At 45.8% G+C, this 25,186-nt stretch overlaps 1 protein-coding gene across 5 annotated transcripts in view; it reads right to left on the minus strand.

Moving 5' to 3' along the window:
• Window positions 1–25,186, minus strand: part of CEP89 (centrosomal protein 89) — a 97,153-nt gene that overhangs the window by 61,946 nt on the left and 10,021 nt on the right. For all 5 annotated transcript variants that reach the window (XR_008673709.2, XM_055368898.2, XM_055368901.2 and 2 more), the window contains exons 3-7: window positions 22,284–22,442; window positions 16,310–16,496; window positions 10,974–11,076; window positions 2,575–2,603; window positions 342–384 (exon numbers count right to left, since the gene is read on the minus strand). Coding sequence is in view for 4 of the 5 variants with exons in the window: in XM_055368898.2 (XP_055224873.1) it covers window positions 342–384; window positions 2,575–2,603; window positions 10,974–11,076; window positions 16,310–16,496; window positions 22,284–22,442 (521 nt within the window). In the remaining variant the exon portion in view is untranslated. The remainder of the gene's footprint in view (window positions 1–341; window positions 385–2,574; window positions 2,604–10,973; window positions 11,077–16,309; window positions 16,497–22,283; window positions 22,443–25,186) is intronic.

Genomic DNA, 25,186 nt, shown 5'->3' on the forward strand with positions numbered 1-25,186 from the left:
CACCTGCCTGCCCAGCACGGATCCCAGTACATCATGGGTCCACTCCTCCCACTGGGATCCCAGCACATCCCACAGGTCCACCTCCCTTCCCCCAGGATCCCAGCATATCCCACAGGTCCACGTCTCCCCAGGTCCAACCCCCACCCTCCCAGGATCCAAGCACATCCTGTATGGACATACGTGCACTACCTAGTGTTTGGATCCTCTCTTTTGAGGCAAGGGTGAAAGTTCAACAACTAATACAAGACAAAGAAAATGTAATCTTTATTTTCAGATAAAATTAATCTGGATATTCTCCAAAACAAGCTTTTCAATCATAATATAATTCAAAAGGCAAATACCTGGGGAGGGTGGAGGTTTCTCACATAATGGAGGTTTTTCATCCTAGGAAAGAAAGAACATAAGAGGAATAAGTGCAGAGCATTAGTGTTTTATAAAGTGGACACACGCAGCTAGGTCATTAGACAGCAGGTATATAAGCATGCTTTATTTCCTTCATTTTGACTCTTGTTCTTTGTTTGTTTTAGCTTTCAAAACTTTAATATGTACTATTTCTTTTTTTCCTTTTTTAAGACAGGGTCTTACTCTGTCACCCAGGCTAGGGTGCAGTGCTGTGATCGCAGCTCACTGCAGCCTCCAACTCCTGGGCTCATGAAATCCTCCTACCTCAGCCTCCCAAGTATCTGGGATTACACATGGGCCATCACACCTAATTTTTTTTTTTTTTTTTTTTTTTTTTTTGTAGAGATGGGGTCTCCTGTTGTCCAGGCTAGCCTTGAGCTCCTGGGCTCAAGGGATCCTCCTACCTTGGTCTCCCAACATGCTGGGATTACACTGTTTCTTATACCTGAATCTGAGACCTTAAGTGTCTTCCCCTCTGGTGGGCTCTCTGAGGCTATAAAGGAAGTCCTGCCTGAGCTTTCTTCCTGCCTTTCTGCACTGAGTTCAGTGACTGTCCTTACAGGTAGATCCCATGAGTAGCGGGCTGTGGACTCACGTTGAAAAGCATGTGCTAGGTAGGGCTGCAAGTGCTGAGCAGAGATGCCCTCAGCAAACTCCAGCCAGGCCTCTTCTCACTGGGATGGGCAAAAAGGACCCCATCAACTGCAGGGAAGCACATTTGCAAAATGCTGAGAAAGGAACAGTAAGATATTGCTTCTCAACCCCAAACCTAGAGGAAAGGGAAGGCTGTGAACTTTTGTTAATTTTTCCTTACATGGTGGTGTGATATTAAGTTTCTAATTTCTGCTGACAAAGCAGACAAGGTTATAAATTAACTCTGCAGAGAGATGTTTAATTTTTAAGTTCCTATGACATCGCACAATGAAAAACTTAAGTTAGAACTATTTCCATGTTTGCAAATTAGTTATTAAAATTCTCAGGCCAGGCCAGGTGTGGGGGCTCACACCCGTAATCCCAGCACTTTAGGAGCCCGAGGCAGGTGGGATCGCCTGAGGTCAGGAGTCTGAGACCAGACTGGCCAACATGGTGAAATCTCATCTCCATTAAAAATACAAAAATTAGCTGGGCATGATGGCATGTACCTGTTGTCCTAGCTACTCCGGAGGATGAGGCAGGAGAATCACTTGAATCCAGGAGGCGGAGGTTGCAGTGAGCCGAGACTGCGCCACTGCACTCCAGTCTGGGTGACAGAGCGAGACTCCATCTCAAAAAAATATCTCAGGCTAGGCACGTCACATCATGCCTGCAATCCCAATGCCCTTGGGAGACCAAGGCAGGAGGATCGCTTGAGCTCAGGAGCTTGAGACCATCCTGGGCAACATAACAAGACCTGATCTCTAAAAAAATTTTTTTTTTAATTAGCCAGGAGTGGTGGCATGTGCCTGTAGTCCCAGCTACTCAGGAGACTGAGGCAAAAGAATCACTTGATCCCAGGAGATTGAGGCTACAGTGAGCTATGATCACACCACTGCACTGCAGCCCGGGTCACAGAGGGAGATCCCGTCTCAAAAAATAATTTTAACAAAAGATAAAATTGTCTATTCATTCCACATTCATTTTAATTATAAAGTAGTTTCTAACCCTTTAATACATTACTTTCATCATTAAACTATGGAAAATATCAATTTCCTCACGTTTTAAAAGTATTTAAGGCCAGGGACAGTGGCTCATGCCTGCAATCCCAGCATTTTGGGAGGTCGAGATGGGCAGACCACTTGAGCTCAGGAGTTTGAGACCAGCCTGGGTAATATGGTGAAACCCCGTCTTTACCAAAAATACAACAAATTAGCTGGGTGTGGTGGCATGCATCTGCGATCCCAGCTACTCGGGAGGCTGAGGTGGGAGGATTGCTTGAGCCCGGAAGACGGAGACCACAGTGAGCTGAGATTGCGCCACTGCACTCCAGTCTGGGCGACAGTGAGACCCCCTTCTCAAAAAAAAAAAAAGCATTTAAAAGAAATATTCAACAGGAAAGAAGTCTTAAGGGAAGATTTATTTTTGCCCCAAAATCACCGCCAAAGTTTCAACACCAAAGTTGTTGAAAATTTATGAAAAATTATGATGAAAACTCTATTTATTGAGAAAATCAGTTTTTTAAAAAAATGATCTTACCTTTAAATTCAGAACAGGGTGTTTACCATCTGATGAAGAAAGAGAGAGAGAAACTTTTAAAGTAGATAATGAAATATGACAACTCAGAAAGTACAATCATAGAAATTCACCTTCTACAGAGGAGCTCGACAAGGCCCAGAACAGGGATAAAATTCACAGGGTCACAGGGCAAGTGGGTCCCAGAGCCAGGCTGGGGCCTGACTCTAAATTGTCATCTCTCTCCCATACCCATGCCTGACCACCATCCGTGGCTCACGTGGCTGCAGAACCAAAGCCAAACTCTTCAGTGTCTCCAAGCCCTTCCCATGCCAGGCTCCTCCTCTCCTTCCAACACTCCTCCCCATCACGCTCCACACATCTTCCCACACCGGGCTCCTCCTCTCCTTCCGACACTCCTCCCCATCACTCTCCACACATCTTCCCACGCCGGGCTCCTCCTCTCCTTCCGACACTCCTCCCCATCACTCTCCACACATCTTCCCACGCCGGGCTCCTCCTCTCCTTCCAACACTCCTCCCCATCACGCTCCACACATCTTCCCACGCCGGGCTCCTCCTCTCCTTCCAACACTCCTCCCCATCACGCTCCACACATCTTCCCACGCCGGGCTCCTCCTCTCCTTCCAATACTCCTCCCCATCACGCTCCACACATCTTGCCCACCACTCCCTGGATGGGCCAACGCATACTCCTATTGGCCTACCCTCCCTAGATGCAGCATCCAACCTGGTCAGAAAAATAGTTGTTCCTTGAAGCAAACTGTCTCAACAGAGAGGAAAACAAATCTCACCCAGTTACTCATCTTCCACACATCTGTAATCCAGGTACCCTAGGAAGCAGGTGATCTTACACCCCAGTTTGCCTGTACACATTCATGTTGTGAAAAGTTGGACATCGAGTTGCTTTTTTTTTTTTTGAGACAGAGTCTCACTCTGTCCCTCAGGTGGAGTACAATGGTGCAATCTTGGCTCACTGCACCCTCCGCCTCCCAGGTTCAAATGATTCTCCTGCCTCAGCCTCCCAAGTAGCTGGGATTACAGGCATGCGCCACGACACCCAGCTAATTTTTGTATTTTTAGTAGAGACAGGGTTCCCCCACGTTGGCCAGGCTGGTCTTGAACTCCTGACCTCAGCTAATCCACCCGCCTCGGCCTCCCAAGGTGCAGGGATTACAGGCATGAGCCACTGTGCCTGGCCCTGAGTTGCTTTTAACTTTCTACTATTAATTTGCAGAGCAGAAATAACCGGCTGAAAATAAACTGGAAACACATGCAAAAAATAGGTGAAAAAACCCTACAAAATTCAGACAACAGAAGAAAATGCTAGAGATACATACAAGATTCTAAATCTACTTCCTGGTTGGGCACGGTGGCTCATGCCTGTAATCCCAGCACTTTGGGAGGCTGAGGTGGATGGACCACTTGAGGTCAGGAGTTCAAGACTAGCCTGGCCAACATAGTGAAACCCCATCTCTACTAAAAACACAAAAATTAGCCGGGCATGGTGGCACTTGCCTGTAATCCCAGCTACTTGGGTGGCTGAGGCAGGAGAATTGCTTGAGTTTGGGAGGCAGAGGTTGCAGTGAGCCAAGACTGTAACATGACACTCCAGCCTGCGCAACAGAGCAAGACTCCATCTCAAAAAAAGAAATAAGTAAATAAATAATAAATCTACTCCCTGATGTATTGAAAATACCAGTACTTGAGCAACTCATCACTGAAGAGCTCATTTTTGGCCAAAGTCATCTTGATCAACTGTTTTTAACCAAACTGCTTTCAGTCAAACGTCCAGGGGCAGCCTGGACTGCTCTCCTGCGTTGGACACCAGGTGAAATCCTGCCCTGTCCTTCTGAGTTCAGCCTGATGAACCCTCCTCCCCCTACCACCTTCCCTAACTGAGAGACAACCACCTCTACTGCCCACCTTAGCACCCCAGACTACGGTTTGCAATCTGCACCTCCTCCTCTGCAGCTGGGATGCGAGGGGAAAGGCCTGTGGCTCTATCATCTCTGACACACGGCTGGCACTGAACAAATTTCCAATGGGCAAATGTTTAAAGTGATACGATAAGAAAAAATATATATTTTTAATAACACCTTTACAATAGTCTTGATTTGGTATCACACAATGCTACCTCAGATCTGACTGCTTTCATATTTAATGGAGTCTTCTATGTCCCCCTTAAATTCTTCACAAAATAAAATTGGGGGAGCAGGGAGTTACATGAAATAGAATGGCAAAAGGTTGACAGCTGGTCGGGCACACTGGCACATGCCTGTAACCCCAGCACTTTGGGAGGCCGAGGCAGGTAGATCGGTTGAGCCCGGGAGTTTGAGACCAGCCTGGGCAACAGAGCAAAACCCCGTCTCTATAAAAAATACCAAATTAGTCGGGTGCGGTGGAACACACCTGCAGTCCCAGCTACTCGGGAGGCTGAGGCAGAAGAATCACTCAAGCCTGGGAGGCAGAGGTTGCAGTGAGCTGAGATCATGCCACCACACTCCAGCCTGGACAACAAGAGCGACCCTGCCTCAAAAAAAGTAAGAAAATTGTTGACAGCTATAGAAGTGGGGAGATGCATAGGTGGATAAGTGGGAGTTCATTTTACTAGTCTCTCTACTTTTGTACACATTAAAAATGATCACAATAAAAAGTTTTTAAAGGGCAATTCAATTTTCCCAAAGGAAATCATGCTATTTTATCTTAGTCATGAACTTTTCAGAAAAAGAGTCTCATAAAGATTAAACTTACAATTTACAGCATCCCAAATTCATGTTGTATTTAATGTACATTTAATGTGCATGCAGTTCACTTGGTTCTGTGAATCTACTTTGTGTCCTGTGTTCTTATTTATCATTTCTCAAAAAGATTTCCAGAGTCCTCACCCTCCTCATTTCTATTACCTATATGGGTGAGGGGGATAGACATAAAATAACAGCAAAAGGCTTCAATACTGGGCGTACTCCTGCTGCATACAAGGTGTCATGCTGGGTCTATCCCAGTCTTTTTTTTTTTTTTTTTTTTTTTTTTTGAGACAGGGTCTCACTCTGTCACCCAGGCTGAAGTGCAGTGGTGGAAACTGCACTGCAGCCTCAACCTGCCGGGCTCAAGCGATCTTCCTGCCTCAGCCTCCAGCTGCCAGGCTCAGATGATCTTCCTGCCTCAGCCTCCAGCTGCTGGGCTCAAGTTATCTTCCTGTCTCAGCCTCCAGCTGCCGGGCTCAAGTGATCTTCCTGCCTCAGCCTCCAGAGTAGCTGGGACTACAGGTGTGTGCCATTATGCCAGCTAATTTTTTACATTTTTGTAGAAACGGGGCCTCCCTATGTTGCCCAGCCTGGTCTCAAATTCCTGGGCTCGAGCAATCCTCCTGCTTTAGCCTCCTAAAGTCCTGGGATCATAGGCCTGAGCCACTGTGCCTGGCCCTATTCCAATCTTTATGGAAAGAAAATTCACGTGATATGAACACATTCTTGCTGTCAAAAATTTTAATGACACAGATAAATCAAAATTCACCCATGACCATAATCCCTCGAAACCTTCCCCTCTCCAGAGGTAACCATGGTTAACAACTGGGTATGGTTCTTTTCAGATATATTTGAGCATATAAGGATGTAGTGGCTCATGCCTGTAATCCCAACACTGCGGGAAGCCGAGATGGGAGGATGGTTTAAGCCCAGGAGGTAGAGGCTGCAGTGAGCTATGATCACACCACTGTATTCCAGCCTAGGTGGCAGAGCAAGATCCTGTCTCAAAAAAAAAAGTCAAACCCCACAACTCACCACGTTTCACATGCCTACATATAAGAGACATTAGGTAGTGGGGAGGGAGAGTAGCATGTACACAGGTCCAGTGGCAGGAAGGAACACCACAGAGTTGAGGAAATAAAAGAACAGCAGAGTAGCTGGAAAGCAGTCAGCAGGGGCTGGCAGGCCAAGCAGATGGTGGGAAACCATGGAAGAGATCCAATTTAAAAGGGTCTGAGGTATGTGGGGGTGTGAGGGGACGCATGTGGGGGTCCGTGGACGTGCAAGGGGACACTACCAGCTTTGTGCTTTGAAAAGATGGCTCTGGGCCAGATGAGGTGTCTCATGCCTGTAATCCCAGCACTTTGGGAGGCCAAGGCAGGTCAAATGTTTGAGCCCAGGAGTTCAAGACCAGCCTGGGCAACATAGTGAAACCCTGTGTCTAACAAAATACAAAAATTAGCCAGGCATGATGATGCACACCTGTAGTCCCAGCTATTCAGGAGGCTGAGGTGGGAGGATCAACTGAACCCAGGTTGAGGTTGCAGTAAGCCATGATCACACCACTGTACTCCAGCCTGGGCAACAGAGTGAGACCCTGTTAAAAAAAAAAAAAAAAAAAGACTCTTCTGACTGAGGGGATGAATGAATGAAGTCAAATGGTTACATGGCATAGAAGCTGCGAAAGGAAACCTGGGCGCAGCACACAACGAATGATAGCAAACTGGGGGGCAGGCTGTGAGTGCTTCGAAGAGTAAAGGGCCTAGACTGAGGAGATGACAGGTGGATGCCCAGGAAGGCAGGAGGAAACGAGATGTCCTGAGCCCAGGGAGAAGGTATGTTAACCACGTGGTATGCTCCTGAGACATCATCAGATGAAGCCAGAAAACCATCCAGTGCACTTAACTACATGAAGGTCTCTGGCCCAGTGGTGCGATGGGGAGGGAAGCCAAGCTGGAGAGGTATGAGGAGACATGGAGAGGGAGAAGGCCTGGAGAGGTGTATCACTTGACAAAGCAGGCTGTTAAGGAGGAGAAGGAGGAAGTACTAGCAAGAGGGGACTGTGGGATCAAAGAAGGGTCTGCAGAGAATCTAGGAAAGGGGAACAGCGTCCATGAGCATGAATTTGGCAGCTCTGACCAAGGGTACAAGGGCCTTGCCCAAAGTGTGTTTGGTCTTCTTGGCAGAGGTCTCGCTAGAGTGCAGAGGGATGCACCAGGTGATGAAAGCTTCAGGCTTTAGACACTAATCATCACTAGCACTGACGGAAGCCACTGCACTTTACATTGTCACTTCATTTATGAGACAGACACTCTAGATTGAAGAGAAAATGAGGTAAGTAAGTTAGCCATGCCTAGAAACGACAGAGTCAAGGACCAAACCACCAAAAGCCAGGGTTCCTCACGTGTTGTCCAAGGATCACCCACAACAGACTCCTCTGTGTACTTGTGAAAAGTACAGACCCTTCGAGACCAGTCTGACCAACACAGAGAAACCCCGTCTCTACTAAAAATACAAAATTAGCCAGGTGTGGTGGTGCATGCCTGTAATCCCAGCTACTCAGGAGGCTGAGGCAAGAGAATGGCTTGAACCCAGGAGGCGGAGGTTGCAGTGAGCCGAGATTGCGCCACTGCACTCCAGCCTGGGCAACAAGAGTGAAACTATGTTTCAAAAAAAAAAAAGTACAGACCTCTGGGCCCAGCCCTGAGCCACTAAATTACAGTTTGGGGTTTGGGGTTTTTCAGAAGTATGCAGGGGCTTTTAATGCCCACCACAAACCAGGCATCACTGCAGGAGCTGCAATCCCTCCCAACCACCACCTGTGTGCCAGGTGCACGTTCCCAAGTATGTGGGTGGCCACGGCCTCTCATCTCCAAATCCACCTTCATGGCCAGCTCATGTTACTGCAGCATTTCCACCCAGCCAGTTGGCACCATGGAAGGCTTCTTCTGTAGAGGGTGCTGGAGAGACGCTGGAGGAGCTGGGGCTTTGCTTTCTGATTCCAGCTTCCTCTGGCTCTTCCTTCCATGCATTAATTTCTTTTTTTAATTTCTGGTTTTAGAGTCCAAGGGTCTCACTATATTACCCAGACTGGATTCGAACTCCCAGGCTCAAGTAATCTTCCCGCCTTGGCCTCCCAAGTAGCTGGGATTACAAGTGGGATTTCATGCGCAGATCCTTTCTTTAATTTTTTGGGTGGCCAGCAACATGCAGTACCTCCCCATGGTGGCTTCTCCTGGCCCCCTATCCCAGTGAGTTTCATTAGGGCAGCCCCTCAGCAAACTTCTTGGCCACCCGGCAGGCCAAAGCTACATCCTCTCCAGGAAGGTGTGGATCTTGAGTTCTGGCTGAGGCTCCTCCAGAGCTGCTTCCTCCTGAAGCATCAGCCCTAGGGGCAGTGGCTGCTCCCTTGAGCTGCTACTCCTGAATTCTTGAGTATTCTCTTTACTCCTTAGTAGGCAATCCTGTTGTTATTATTATTATTATTTTTAGAGACAGGGTCTCACTCTGTCACCTAGGTTGGAGTGCAATGGCACTATCACATCTCACTGCAGCCCTGACCTCCTTCCTGGGCTCAAGTGATCCTCCCATCTCAGCCTCCTGCATAGCTGGAACTACAGGTGTGAGCCACCATGCGCAGCTCCCAAACCTGTTATTATTAAGCATTCTTTATAGTAAATTTTCCCTCTTCAAGTCATTGTGTGTGTTCTGACTCCTGATTGGACCTTGACTGATATATGCTACATCAGGCCACGCAATGCAGATGTTACACAAGGCAGGAGAGAACCAAATCTGGGGACATAGAAAGACATTTGGCATGTGTTGTGAGATGAAAGAAAGGTAACAAAACAGCATGCACTTTATATACATATACTCTCTAAATTGTTAAAAATCTTATCTGTGGGAGCACAATTAAGTGTGTTTAGCTTTATGATATGGTCTGGCTGTGTCCCCACTCACATCTCATCTTGAATTGTAGCTCCCATAATTCCCTCATATTGTCGGAGGGACCCAGTGGGAGATAATTGAATCATGGGACGGTTTCCCCCATACTGTTCTCGTGGTAGTGAATAAGTCTCATGAAATCTGATGGTTTTATAAGGGGAAACCCCTTTCTCTTGGTTCTCATTCTCTCTTGTCTGCCTCCATGTAAGATGTGCCTTTCACCTTCTGCCATGACTGTGAGGCCTCCCCAGCCACGGGGAACTATGAGTCCATTAAACTTCTTTTTCTTGATAAGTTACCCAGTCTTGGGTATGTCTTTATCAGCAGCGTGAAAACGGACTAATGCACTTTATATATTTATGTATTTTTTTTTTTACAATGAGACAGTATTACTTTTGTAATTTAAAAAGAGATGCACCTTTTACATAAATCTAATATTTAAAAAATACGCCAACTGACCAACAGGTGTTTTCTGGCCCCAGGATTATGAGGCTGGCATTCTGTGTTCCCTGAGAAATGATTTACAGAAACGTTTCCCTGAGCCCAAGCAACTCTAGGGCTGCTGATAAAGCAGTTATTGGTTGTCCACTTGATGCCTGGCTCTCCTTGTCACTTCTCAAATGTGAGCCACCTCTTAGGAAACTGAAAACTTTTCCCTACCTTTGTTATAACTTGCTGAATTCTCTCATTGGGATAATCAAATAGATATATGTCCACGTACTCATTCACCCAACAGATCTTTCCTAGTGGGCCACTGTGGGCCAGGTCTTTCCCCAAGCACTGGGACTAGGGAGACCCTATCCTATCCCTACCTCTATTGCTTAAACCCAGGAGTTCAAGACCAGCCTAGCTAACATAGCAAAAAAAACAGCACCTTGTACTTTAAAAACAACCTAATATCCAGAAGCAATTGACTGCGGAATAACTTTTCCTTTTTTTTTTTTTTTTTTTTTTGAGATGGGGTTTCACTCTGTCACTCAGGCTGGGGTACAATGGTGCGATCTCAGCTCACTGCAGCCTCTGCCTCCAGGGCTCAAGCAATCCTCCCACCTCAGCCTCCTGACTAGCTAGGACCACAGGCACATGCCACCATACCTGGCTACTTTTTTGTATTCTGGTAGAGATGGGATGTCCATTTTTTGTAGAGAGAGTCTATGTTGCCCAAGCTGGTCTCAAACTCCTAAGCTCAAGAGATCTACCCACCTTGGCCTCCCAAAGTACTGGGATTACAGGAGCGAGCCACCACACCCAGCCTTATTTTCTTGAGACAGGGTCTCATTCTGTCACCCAGGCTGAAGTGCAATGGTGCAATCATGGCTCACTGCAGCCCTGACCTTCTGAGCTCAAGTGATCCTCCCACCTCGCCCTTCTGAGTAGCTGGGACTGTAGGCGTGCACCACCTTGCCTGGCTAGTGTTTTTATTTTTACTTTTTGTAGAGACGATGTCTCCCTGTGTTGCCCAGGCTGCTTTCAAATTCTTGAGCTCAAGGGATCCTCCAGCCTTGGCCTTCCAAAGTGCTAGGATTACAGGCGTGAGCCACCACACCTGGACCCTCATTTTCAATAAAAAATAAATTTCAATTATATTCCTAGTTAAAATCACAGAGCTACAGCATGAAGGGGCAATGGGTATGTTTTCCTAAAAATAAGCAATATTCATTATGAAAAAATGTTCTTACATTTTATAAAAATTGTGGCTTTTTTTTTTCTACCTTTTTGTTGTGTCCACTGTGGTGTAGGAGGGGAGCCTGGAAACCCATCTTGATGAGAAATATTTTCATCGTCTTCACTGTCCACCTCATGTAACAATGGCACCTTTTTGTTATAAAAGACAAAGGAGCAAAAAAGTGAGAAAGGTAACCTTTATATACAGCATGTTCTCCTAACAAATGCCAACATCTTTCAAACCTTCCCCACTGGGAGCTTCCTCCATGGGCACTTCAGCTGCTTTCCTCAGTGACACACAAAAGGGGTATATCAGGTGGGGCTGGATGACACTTCCAGGCCCTCAGGAAAAGCTTAGGGGGCAAAGGCAACACCATTAAAGTTATGCTAAGGCCACTGAGAGCTCCACATCCCAGCCAGGTTGCCAGGGCAGCTTCCCTTCCTCATCCCTGCCAGGGACCACCCAATGCCACTCCACCCTGGTACTGACACCATGTTACTAGTTTCCCCCCACCCCTTTTTTTTGAGACAGGGTCTCCTCTGTCACCCAAGCTGGAGCACATTGGTGTGATCACAGCTCACTGCAGCCTTGACTTCCCACGTGCAAGCGATCCTCTCACTTCAGCCTCTGGAGTAGCTGGGACCACAGGCGTGCACCACCACAACCAGGTAATTTTTTTTTTTATTTTTTGTAGAGACAAGGTCTCCTTATGTTCCCCAGGTTCGTCTCAAACTCCCGGGCCCATGCGATCCTCCTGCCTCAGCCTCCCAAAATGCAGGGATTACAGATGACAGCCACTGCACCCAGCCTGTGTTAATCATTTCTATGTGGGACAAGCAGTGCTGATCTCCCCTGGGAGGACTCTCATTGAAGCCTCCTATATTCACCAATTATGTAAGTCCACTGTAAATTTCATTTACTGAGGGACTCCCCTCTACTGACTGAGAGTAGCTCCTATATAGGTAACCATTCATGTTAGCTATATAGGAGCTGCTGAAATTTTGTTTCATCCCAACATGGCAGGGACACAGAGTTGTCCTTTAGAGACGCCCATGGGCCAGGAATGGGACCTGCCGCTGATGAGGAGGAGACATTTCCATTGGCAAGAGCCTGAGGGTAGGGACAGAGGCTGCCTAAGAGGAAGAGAAAGTACAGTGAAGCAGGTCTTTTTTTTTTCTTTTCTTTTTTTAAGACATGGTCTCACTCTGTCACCCAGGCTGCAGTGCAGTGGCGCAATCATGGCTTGCAGCAGCCTTTACCTCCTGGGCTCAAGCAATCCTCCACCTCAGCCTCCCAGTAGCTAGGACTACAAGTGTATGCCACCATGCCCAGCTAATTTTTAAATTTTTTGTAGAGATGGGGTCTCAGTATGTTGTCCAGGCTGGTCTTGAACTTCTGGCCTCAAGTGATCCTCCTGCCTCGGCCTCCCAAAGGGCTGGGATTACAGGCATGAGCCACTGCACTCGACCTGAACCAGGTGTTACATGGTAAACTGTGACTGGCGCTGTCTGGGTGGGCTGCCCTTTGGCTCTCCTGATTCTTCAGTAAAATCTTGCTTTTGTGATCAGTTTGGCTTAGCTGGGCTGCACTGCAGGCAATGGAAAGGCTGTCCCTGGGGCTGACAAGGAGGTGGTGGCAGGGACTAGCAAGACGCCCATGAGAAGGGGCATTTCAGAGTAAGAGCTAAGGCTGCTACGTCCACCTGTCTCTGTGGACATGGTTCCAAGATGACCTGGCTCAAGAGAAGCAAACAGGTCTCCCAAGATACTCATCATTTGAAGAAAGAAAAAGTAAATGGCCCCATACTTTTTTTTTTTTTAATACAGACAGGATCTCACTATGGTGTCCAGGCCAGTCTTGAACTCCTGTCCTCAAATGATCCTCCCACCTCCACCTCCCAAAGTGGTGGGATTATAGGTGTGAGCCACCACGCACGGCCGACCTCAAGCTTTTTTTATCTCCCAGGAACAAACTTCCTTGTTCAACCTGTCAAAAATATATTAAGTGACTCGCTATTCTCAAGGAAATGTGAAATAGGTAAGACGACTTAAAAAGCATTAGGGGCCAGGTGCGGTGGCTCACATCTATAATCCCAGCACTTTAGGAGGCCAAGGCAGGCGGATCACCTGGAGTCGGGAGTTCAAGACCAGCTTGATCAACATGGAGAAACCTTGTCTCTACTAAAAATATAAAATTAGCCAGGTGTGGTGGCACATGCCTGTAATCCCAGCTACTCAGGAGGCTGAGGCAGGAGAATTGCTTGAACCCAGGAGGCGGAGATTGCAGTGAGCAGAAATCGTGCCATTGCACTCCAGCCTGGGCAATAAGAGTGAAACTCTGCCCCCCTCACCCCCACAAAAAAAGCATTAAGAAGATGCTCAATATGGACAACCGTTTGGCAGTATCTACCGGTAGTAAAGCTGATGGTACATATGCCCTATGACCATACACATACCATTCCTCAGTATATACCCACCAGAAATACACAAATATGTACATCAAGGGACACATCGCCAAATGTTCACAGCATCCCTATTCCTAAGAGTCCCAAACTGGAACCAATCAAGTCTCTGTCATCAGTAAAATGAATAACTGAGTGGCACGGTTGTACAGTAAAATATACAGCAATGAGAACAAACCCGCCCCTGCTATACACAACAACTGAAGACTCCCAAACTCCAAATAATGCATATCGTCCAATTAAATGCATGTAAATTTTCAGAACAGGCAAAGCTAATCTCAGGTTATTTTTAAAGATTAAAGCTAATCTTGGCAATGGTTAACTCTGTGGGAAGTAGTGACTAAGAAGGGGGATTTCTAGGGTACAAGTAATTTTTTTTTTTAATCTGAGTGGTGGCTACTTTTTGAAAATGTATCGAAATCTACACTTATGATTTACTCACTTCTTATGTATATTTTATATATCAATAAATAAGTCTACTAAAAACATACCTTCATAAAGAATTTGTGATACTTTATATAAACATACTTTAAAAGGCTTGGCTGGGCGCAATGGCTCACGCCAGTAATCCCAACACTTTGGGAGGATCACCTGAGGTCAGGAGTTTGAGACCATCCTGGCCAACATGATGAAACCCAATCTCTACTAAAAATACAAAAATTTGCTGGGCATGGTGGCGGGCACCTGTAGTCCCAGCTACTTGGGAGGCTCAGGCAGGAGAATCACTTGAACCCAGAAGGCGGAGGTTGCAGTGAACCAAGATTGCACCACTACATTCCAGCCTGGGCGACAGAGCAAGACTCTGTCTCAAAAGAAATAAACAACAACAAAAAATTATATATATATATACACATATATATATACACACACACACACGCGCACTACTACAGTTGTTTAAACTTGTAGTAAAAGAATAAAAACACAAACTTCCAGGATGCACTCCAAATCCAAGAAAAGATGAGTTTCCAAGGAGGGAGTGTGGTTAGGGGACAAGGCAACATCAACCCTAATGGTAACATTTTATTATTTATTATTTTCTACTTTTCACATGTTAAAATTTAAAAATTTTCCTACTACACATGGCTCCTAAAGCCACCCTAACAGACTTGCCTAAAAAAACAAAATATCTGTCCTTCTAGCAAGGAAAGAGTCTCTGTAGGTCACTGTACCTCTTTCTTCCAAGGGAAATATTGTAGCAAGCTTTCCCTCAGAACAGTGGAGAGATATGACTCTATGTGTAACATCAGTACAAAATAACCAGCCGGCAAGTGTGCGGATGAGGAGCAGTGGGACTGATTCTGATCCCTGCAGAGCTTGACAGGAGCACCGTTGTCCATATTGAGCTCTGGGCAGTGTCTGCCTATTCCAGAGCTGCTTGCTGTGAGAAGCCTAATTCTATGTGTGAAAGTCTGTATATGTGGGAAAATGATGGTGAGTTCATGAAACAGCCACATAAGGATCCCTCAAAATAAGCTCCTGAAGACCATTTAAAATGTATTTTAGGGCCAAGGGCGTTGGCTTATGCCTGTAATCCCAACACTTTGGGAGCCCAAAGCAAGAGGATTGCTTAAGCCCAGGAGTTCAAGGCCAGTCTGGCTAACATAACAAGACCCTGGCCCTATAGAAAAAAAAAAAAAAAAAAAGCCAGTTGTGGTGCCGCGTGCCTAAAGCCCCAGCTACTCGGGAGGCTGAGGTGGGAGGATCACTTGAGCCCAGGAGGAGGTGGCTATAATGAACTATGATCATGCCACTGCACTCCAGCCTGGGGAGAGTGAGACCCCATCTCAATTAAAAAAAAAAAAAGTGTTTTAATATAGTAGGGGCTAATTAATATACATATAATCAATACCGGTGTAGCTTAATGCTACTGGTCTATATGTACAGACACTATGAATAACACATTATAATGATGGTGAAAAAAAGAAAAAGGGGCTAGGCACAGTGGCTCACACCTGTAATCCAGGTACTTTGAAAGGCTGAGGCAGGCGGATCGCTTGAGGTCAGGAGTTCAAGACCAGCCTAGGCAACATGGAGAAACGCTGTCTCTACAAAAAGCACAAAAAATAGCCACGTATGGTGGTGTGTGTCTGTAGTCCCAGCTACTTGGGAGGCTGAGGTGGGAGGATCACTTGAGTCCAGGAGGTTGAGGCTACAGTGAGCTATAATGGTGCCACTGCACTCCAGCCTGGAGGACAGAGCAAGACTCTGTCTCAAAAAAAAAAAAAAAAAAAAGAAAAGAAAAAGAAAAAGAAAAGAAATGAAAAGAAAGAAAAGGAAAAAGGGATATGGTGCTATATTTTGCCATTAAACAAATGTCATTATCTAGTTTCCAAAACCCTGGGAGCAGTTTAAAACTCGGGATTCACAGAGCAGCTGGCAGTGGAGAAGTATGTTTCCTTGAATCTCTCTGTGTGCAGTTCCCTGATGTGTGACAGGGCAATGAACGGAATTCCTCAACGAGTAAGTGGGGGTCAGCTAAGATAAATGCACACAGGAGTTAGAAACGGGAGCGCTCATAGTAAGCACTCAAAGCACGTCAGCTCCCATTGAGACATGCATGACGATCTCCCCCGTCAGGCATGAATTTAAAGAAAGGCTGCAGTGTGCAAAATGATACCATAAAAGTGATAGGAAATTTAGCTTCCAAGGTCAAAGAAAAGAACAAGATTGCTAAGCTGTGAATGGAAGTCCACATTAACAATATGAAGATGTTAATCTTTGTTTTTGCAAGATAAAAGAAAGAAGTTTATGTTTTAATCTAACCAGACAGAAATGAGGCTGGACACGTTTAAAAACATAAGCCCCAAAGCAAATGCTATCAAATGCAGAATAGAGAGAAGAAATCCTTAGCAATGCACTAATTTACCAAAAGTTAACATCAGGGTGAATGTCAAGAAGAAAACTGGGAACATAGAAAACACCTGATTTCTGTGTGGCACAGCGTACAGGTCATCACTGTGGCCTCCTCTGTCCTCCCGGGCACTGACATCCCCCAGTTCCTTGCCGCTGGATGACAGCTGAGTTTCAATGTCCTCTTCGTCCCCATAGTCCAGTGTTTCAAAGGATGGCAAAGAAGATCTTCTTCCCATCTCACTCTGCCAATTTGGTCTGTATTAGAACATTCATGGGGAAAACAAACAAAAGTCACTTAACACTTGACACTGATAAATATCATTTTTTTTTTTTTTTTTTTTTTTGAGACAGAGTCTCGCTCTGTCGCCCAGGCTGGAGTGCAGTGGTGCAATCTCGGCTCACTGCAAGCTCCGCCTCCTGGGTTCACGCCATTCTCCTGCCTCAGCCTCGTGAGTAGCTGGGACTACAGGCGCCCGCCACCACGCCTGGCTAATTTTTTTTTTTTGTATTTTTAGTACAGATGGGGTTTCACCATGTTAGCCACGGTGGTCTCGATCTCCTGACCTCGTGATCCGCCCGCCTCGGCCTCCCAAAGTGCTGGGATTACAGGCGTGAGCCACCGCGCCTGGCCAATATCATGTATTAAACTATTAAACGCACTGCCTCCAAGTCCTTACCATAAATGTGTGATACTACAAAGTACACAGAAGCTGAAAGATTAAATTTTCCACCGTCCCATCTCTTTGTACACTTGGCATATCCTTCTAGTTTCTGTTTTTAGAGTTACTGCATACATATACAATTTGTCTTGTTATGAATAAGGGTTTTTTTTTTTTTTTTTTTTTTTTTTTGAGACAGGGTCTCACTCTGTCTCCCAGGCTGGAGTGAAGTGGTGCAATCATGGTTCACTGTAGCCTCAATCTCTCTGGGCTCAGGTGATCCTCCAATCTCAGCCTCCCAATAGCTGGGACTAACCAAGCCCAGCTAGTTTTTGTATTTTTTGTAGAGACGGGGTTTCACCATGTTGTCCAGGCTGGTCTCGAACTCCTTGGCTCAAGGGATCCGCCTGCCTCAGCCTCCTAAAGTGCTAGGATTACAGGCATGAGCCACTGAGCCCAGCCTGTTGTTATTATTATTATTATTTTGAGACAGAGTCTCACTCTGTCACCCAGGATGGAGTATAGTAGCGCAATCTTGGCTTACTGCAACCTCTGCCTCCCGGGTTCAAGTGATTCTCCTGCCTCAGCCTCCTGAGTAGCTGGGATTACAGGCACTCGCCACCACACCTGGCTAATTTTTCTATTTTTAGTAGAGATGGGGTTTCACCATGTTGGCCAGGATGGTCTCGAACTCCTGACCTCAAATGATCTGCCCACCTCGGCCTCCCAAAGTGCTGGGATTACAGGCCTGAGCCACCGTGCCTGGCCCCAGCCTGCTATTAATAAGTATTTTTATTTTTTAAATTGAGACAGGGTCTCATTCTGCCACACAGGCTGGAATGCAGAGGTGCAATCTTGGCTCACTGCAGCATCCACCTCCCCAGCTCAAGTGATCCTCCTACCTCAGCCTCCCGAGTAGCTGGGACTACAGATGCACTCCACCATACCCAGCTAATTTTTTGTTTGTTTGTTTATTTGTATTTTTAGTAGAGAAGGGGTTTCGCCATGTTGCCCAGGCTGGTCTCAAACTCCAGAGCTGAAGTGATCCACCCACCTCAACCTCCCAAAGTGTTGGGATTACAGGTATGATCCACTGTCCCCAGCCTATTAATAAGTTTTTATAGTCAACATTTTAAAAGGTAGGAATCCACTAGATATACCAGCTTAACCAGCCATTTTCCTTGCTTAGGTGGGGTTTTTTTCCTTCACTTTCCATTGTTGCAGATAACCCTGTAATAAACATCTGTGTGCAGATAACCCCTACTGTATTTAAGGTTACTCACATAAAACAAACTGCCATAGAGTAAATTCTTTTTTTCTTTATCTTTTTTATTTGAGATGGAGTCTCGCTCTGTCACCCAGGCTGGAGTGTGGTGGCGCGATCTGAGTGCACTGCCACCTCCGCTTCCCGCGTTCAAGTGATTCTCCTGCCTCAGCCTCCCGAGTAGCTGGGACTACAGGCGCCTGCCACCATGCCTGGCTAATTTTTGTATTTTTAGTAGACATGGGGTTTCACCACATTGGCCAGGCTGGTCTTGAACTCCTGACCTCAAGTGATACGCCCGCCTCAGCCTCAAAAACTGCTGGGATTACAGGAGTGAGCCACTGTGTCCGGCCCATACAGTAAATTCTTGAGTCAAATGGTGTGAACATTTTGTGTCTACATATATACTGCACAAAATCATTTCTCCAAGCTATAAATACACTGGTAATAATTTTCTAAAACTTGCCAAAACAACTTAAAACCCACTGTCTAAATTTGCATTTGTTACTGAGACTGAATGTTTTTCCATATACTTGTGTTCAGGTCCTTTGTCTGTTTTACTTCTGGTATGTCCATTCCATTCCAATTTGGTTCTTTTTTTTTTTTTTTTTTTGAGATGGAGTCTCGCTCTGTCCCCCAGGCTGGAGTGCAGTGGCTCCATCTCGGCTCACTGCAAGCTCCACCTCCCGGGTTCATGCCATTCTCCTGCCTCAGCCTCCCGAGTAGCTGGGACTACAGGCGCCTGCCACCACGCCAGCTAATTTTTTGTATTTTTAGTAGAGACGGGGTTTCACCATGTTGGCCAGGATGGTCTCGATCTGCTGACCTCGTGATCCGTCCATCTCAGCCTCCTAAAGTTCTGGGATTACAGGCGTGAGTCACCGCACCCAGCCTGTTTTTTCATTTTTCTTTTTGTTTTTTTTTTTGAGACAGGGTCTCACTCTGTCATCCAGGGTGGAGTGAAGTGACAAGATCATAGCTTACTGCAACTTTGACCTCCTGGGCTGAAGTGATCCTCCTGCCTCAGCCTGCCAAGCAGCTGGGACTACAGGTGAGCAACACCATGCCAGGATGATTTTTGTATTTTTTTGTAGAGATGGGGGTCTCACTTTGTTGCCCAGGCTGGTCTCAAACTCCTGATCTCAAGCAGTCCTCCCACCTCAGCCTCTCAAAGTGCTGGGATTAGAGGTGTGAACCACCACACTTGACTTCCATTCCAATTTGAAATTACTAAAATTAATCTATTAAAATTAAAATCCTGACTTTGCTTTTACTATAAATGTTTTTTCTGTTCTATTAATATTATTTTGCTTATATAAATTTCTTAAACATAGAAGCGATTAAAAAGGTTTTTTTACTTTCTAAATTTTTGGTGTAAAAGCAAATAGCAGTCATATCCCTGAAGAGGTGTGATAAGACTGGATATTGGATTTCATAGTCTTATTTGTGTGTCTATAGAGTATAGTCCTTCATTCAGTAGGAATTTATTTTAGTGTATGACTTAGGCAAGGCTCAAAGCTGATTTCTAGTACTGCTAATCAATATAGCACTGAATCCTTTCCTTCCCCTTTGAGCTGTGGGACAGACTTTATTAAAGATTCAGTATGCTTGTAGAAACACTACGTTCACCTCAGGGCATTCCTGGGCACCTCTGTATCACTCAACTAGTCCTACACTGTTCTTGCTACTTTATCTATACGTTTTAAAATACAACAGGGCTGGGCACAATGGCTTTTTATTGCATCAATTGAGGGGTAGCTGTTGGGATGTTCGTGGTTAAAATATAATTTCTGGGCTCTGACTGGATTGCTTTTTAGTCTCTTGTTTTTAGGGTTTGGCAAGGGTAGGTTTACCTAGGTTGATGGAAAAGGAGATGGGGTGGTTGCGGATTTAATCGGAAATAGTTCTTGAAATTGAGTGTACGTGCGTGCATGAGCATGGCTCACACCTATAATCCCAGCACTTTGGGAGGTCAAGGAGAGAGGATCTCTTGAAGCTAGAAGTTCAAGCCCAGCCTGGGTAACATCAGGAAACCCTGTATCTACAAAATAAAAATAAAAATTAGCCTGGGCTGGGCACAGTGGTTCACGCCTGTCATCCCAGCACTTTGGGAGGTCAAGGTGGGCAGATCGCTTGAGGCCAGGAGTTTGAGACCAGCCTGGCCAACATGGTGAAACCCTGTCTCTACTAAAAATACAAAAATTAGCCAGGTGTAGTGGCGCACAACTGTAGTCCCAGCTACTCTGGAGGCTGAGGCAGGAGAATTGCTAGAACTGAGGAGGCAAAGGTTGCAGTGAGCTGAGATCATGCCACTGCACTCCACCCTGAGTGACAGAGCAAGACTCTGGCTCAAAAATAAATAAATAAATAAACAAATAAACAAATAAATAAATAAATATAAAAACAGATAAATAAATTAGCCAAGCACGGTAGCAAGCATCTGTGGTACCAGCTTCTTGGGAGGCTAAGGCAGGAGAATCACTTGACCCCAGGAAGAGGAGGTTGCAGTGAGCCATGATTGTGCCATTGCACTCCAGCCTGTGCAACAGAATGAGATCCTGTGTCAAAACAAAACAAAAAAATCCCCCCCGCCAAAAAATAAAATACAATGGGGATAGTCCAGCACTCCTGTGGGTCAGACCATCTCCTCTGATGGTCTTACGTGCTTATTTTTTCCACTGAATTTTAGAACCATTTACTCATTTTTAGTTTTTATTCAGCCAAAGTATAATGCTTACCAGGAAAAAAAAAAGGTTAAATTCAAATATCTCAAAATGGTAGCAATATTTTTGGCCAAAACAAAAATAAAAACAAGCCCTAGAAGGAAATACATTAAGTATTTATATAATACTAATAGTAGGAAGGGTCTTACTAAATTTACAATTATTACAGAAAATGTAAAGAAAAAAAGGATAGATTTTACTAAATATAAAATACAGAATATTTAGTATATCAAAAAAGCCTACACAGGCCAGGCATAGTGGCTCACACTTGTAATCCCAGCACTTTGGGAGGCCAAGGTGGGCGGATCACCAGATGTCAGGAGTTACAGACCGGCCAACATGGCGAAATCTCATCTCTACTAAAAATACAAAAATTAGCCAGGTGTGGTGGCGTGTGCCTGTAGTCTCAGCTACTCAGGAGGCTGAGGCAGGAGAATGGCTTGAACCCAGGAGGCAGTGAGCCAAGATTGTGCCATTGTGCTCTAGTCTGGGCAACAAGAGTGAAATTCTGTCTCAAAACAAAACAAAACAAAACAAAAAAAACAAACAAAAAAAAACAGACAAATGTGATCGTGGATCCCTACTCCCATCCCTGCCCCATGCACCCTTAGAGACCTCCAGTGTCTTCCCACCATTCCAAAGGCAGACACCAACCCTCTAAACAGGACACCAAAGGCACCCCCAGCCTGGCCCCTGCCCACTCCTCCAGCCCCATCTCGCATCCCAAACATCCTCTTTCCACTGCCGCCTGTGTCACACTCCCTCGTCTCTGTCTGGAAAGCTCATCCCAGCCCCACAAAGATCATGCCTAGCCCTTGAGCTGTTCCTAGATGATTCCTGTACATCCTAAGCTCTCCCCTTGACCCTCTCTTCCTTGGGAGGAAACCTTCCTGACCCCCTAGCCCTGTGTCAGCTCAAACCCAGGACAAGCAACAAAGGAAAAGATGATGAAGAAAAAAGGCTAAACTGCAGCTGCCAAGAAGATCAAATTAATGTGAATGTCCAGAGATACACGTGAGAGGTAAGGAGGGACCACTCTCACTGTTCAGGTTGCTGCACAAAGAAACTTACTAAGGGCTGGAAGCAGCGCTGAATTCATTAGCTCTGTGCCGCTGTGAAAATGGCCAGGACCCATACAAGTCAAAATCTAACAAGATCCACTATGGAGGAAATCCAGATCGCAGAGCAATTAGGTCGCTGGACAGTGTCCGTTTGACATTGGTGATGAAAACCCAGTGACTAAGGCTCTAGTCATAAATACATGCACGAGCACCCACGCACCCACACAGGTACACATGCACACACATGTATGCATGCACACATACACGTAGAGACCAGGCTGAGCCTGCCCCTCTTCCACTCTCAGAGGAAGCAGAGGCGGCGATCTGGTACCTACCGAGGCCTTAGCTGTGAGGTGGTGGCATAGGGTTCGATGAAGCTGTCCTGTTCAACACTGCTCACATCACTCTCAGACCGGGATCTCTGACGAGGCTGAGGAATAGCAACCGTCCGCCCAGTCAATGTTGTCGCCAGAATGGCTGCTGCCAGAGCAGATCTGCGGACAAAAACATCCCATGGAGACAGTGAGACATGAACATTCCAGGTGAATGCTGAACAAGGTACACAAACTCATCAAGGCTTACCTTCTGCTGGACAGTGTCGACTGAGCATTTACTCTGCACCCATCATCTACCGCAGGCCATCAGACAATCTCATTTGATTCTCACACAACTGTATGACTACATATTATTGTCATCCCATTTTCCATAGAAATTAAATGACTTGTAAAGATTACCTAGCCAATAGGAGGTAGAACAGGGCCTCTAATCCAGGCAGACACAAAAGCCTACATTCAAGTAGTTTTCTTATTAGAATGGAAGATCAGAATGGAAAAAGAAAATGAGATATAGAAAGACTAAAAGATTTAAAAGGGGACTTTAAAAATACTTGCGAATTACTCAGGAATATTTTACAGGAAAGTTAGAGTAAACAGATTTACCCTCTGCCTAAAAAAGTAAAACAAGGCCAGGCGCGGTGGCTCATGCCTGTAATCCCAGCACTTTGGGAGGCCGAGGTGGGTGGATCACAAGGTCAGGAGATCGAGACCAGCCTGGCTAACACGGTGAAACCTCATCTCTACTAAAAATACAAAAAAATTAGCCAGGTGTGGTGGCGTGCACCTGTAATCCCAGCTACTCAGGAGGCTGAGGCAGGAGAATCCGTTGAACCCGGGAGGTGGAGGTTACTATGAGCCTACATTGCACTACTGCACTCCAACCTGGGCAACAGAGCAAGACTCCATTTCAAAAAAAAAAATAGTAAAACAAAACAAAAGACCACCATCCCAGCTTGCTGCCTAGGAAAATTTCCAGGTCACAGCACAAGGAGGAGGAATGGGTGGAGCCAGGCAGACTCCCTGAGTTGTAGAGATGGAGCTGAGAGAATGTGTAGGATAGAGTGCCGGAAAGGAGAGAACTGCACAGAAAGAACGAGGAGATCTGCAGAAGGTCCCCCAGTTTCAGTGGGATACAGTGCAGCACACAAGTGTGAGGAAATTACTGGACAGTGGAGGAAGAACCATTCACCAGGATCAGAGGAGCAGTGCCAGGTGCTTACACACAGCCCAAGACGGCAGCTGCTCCCACCAGGAAGACTGGAGAAACCTATCATTCACAAGATGCTGGGTGCAGCACTCAGAAAGGTCTGGCCTGGGTACTGGGGAATAATTAGCCCTGGCTGGGCACTGCTCCACACCCCACCTAACAAATCATATAAGAAAGACCCGGCCAGGCACAGTGGCTCACAACTGTAATCCCAGCACTTTGGGAGGCTGAGGAGGGCGGATCACGAGGTCAAGAGATGGAGACCATCCTGGCCAACATGGTGAAACCCCGTTTCTACTAAAAATACAAAAATTAGCTGGGTGTGGTGGCACGCGCCTGTAGTCCCAGCTACTTGGGAGGCTGAGGCAGGAGAATTGCTTGAACCCAGGAGGTGGATGTTGCAGTGAGCCGAGATCACGCCACTATACTCCAGCCTGGTGACAAGGCAAGACTCTGTCTCAAAAAAAAAAAAAAAAAGACCCAAAAGATCTGTTTCCAGAACAAAGGTCAAGATATTTGTTCTGCATCCCAGAACAAAGGTCAAGATATTTTAAGGAATACAAAACTATCCAGCACTCAAGGTAAAATTCACAACAAGATCTTATATCCACTTAGATAAGTAGGCATGCAAAGAGACAGCAAACCATGACCTATAATGAAGACAACCATCAACTGAAACCCACTAAGAACAGAACACATATGTTAGAATTGGCAGAAAAGCACATTCAGATAGTTATTACAGCTGTATTTCATATAATCAAAAAGCCAAGTAGAGACATGGACAATTACAAAAAGATCTGAACTTCATGAGATAAAAATGACAACATCAGAGATAGAAAGTATACTGGATGGGATTAACAGATTATATGGTGCAGAAGATCAGTAAAATTAAAGGCAAAAACAACCGAAAACAACCAAAATGAAATGGAGATGGAAAAAAAATTTTTTTAAAGAGCATCAATCAGGCCGGGCACGGTGGCTCACGCCTGTAATCCCAGCACTTTGGGAGGCCGAGGCGGGCAGATCACGAGGTCAGGAGATCGAGACCATCCTGGCTAAAATGGTGAAACCCCGTCTCTACTAAAAATACAAAAAAAAAAAAATTAGGTGGGCGTGGTGGCAGGCACCTGTAGTCCCAGCTACTTGGGAGGCTGAGGCAGGAGAATGGCGGGAACCCAGGAGGCGGAGCTTGCAGTGAACCGAGATCGCGCCACTGCACTCCAGCCTGGGCGACAGAGCAAGACTCCGTCTCAAAAAAAAAAAAAAAAAAAAAGAGCATCAATCAGATGTGGGATAAAAACCACCATTTTTTATATTTTGGTTTTGGGGCTTTTTTTTGAGACGATCTCACTCTGTTGCCCAGGCTGGAGTACAGTGGCGCAATCACAGCTCAGTATAGCCTCAACCTCCTGGGCTCAAGTGATCCTCCCACCTCAGTCTCTTGAATAGCTGGGACTATAGGCACACGCCACCACACCTGGCTAATTTTTGTATTTTTTGTAGAGATGGGGTCTCGATATGTTCTCCAGGCTGGTCTGGAACTCCTGGGCTCAAGTAATCCTCCTGCCTCAGGCTCCCAAAATGTTGGGATTACAGGCATGAGCCACCACGCCCAGCTGCTGTTTTGTTTTAAATTACTACATTTTGGTGCAATTGTTACACAGCCTTATCATCAAATAGTGCTGGAAAAATCAAA

This window comes from Gorilla gorilla, chromosome 20 (genome assembly GCF_029281585.2).
Source record: "Gorilla gorilla gorilla isolate KB3781 chromosome 20, NHGRI_mGorGor1-v2.1_pri, whole genome shotgun sequence".
Taxonomy (NCBI): Eukaryota; Metazoa; Chordata; class Mammalia; order Primates; family Hominidae; genus Gorilla; species Gorilla gorilla.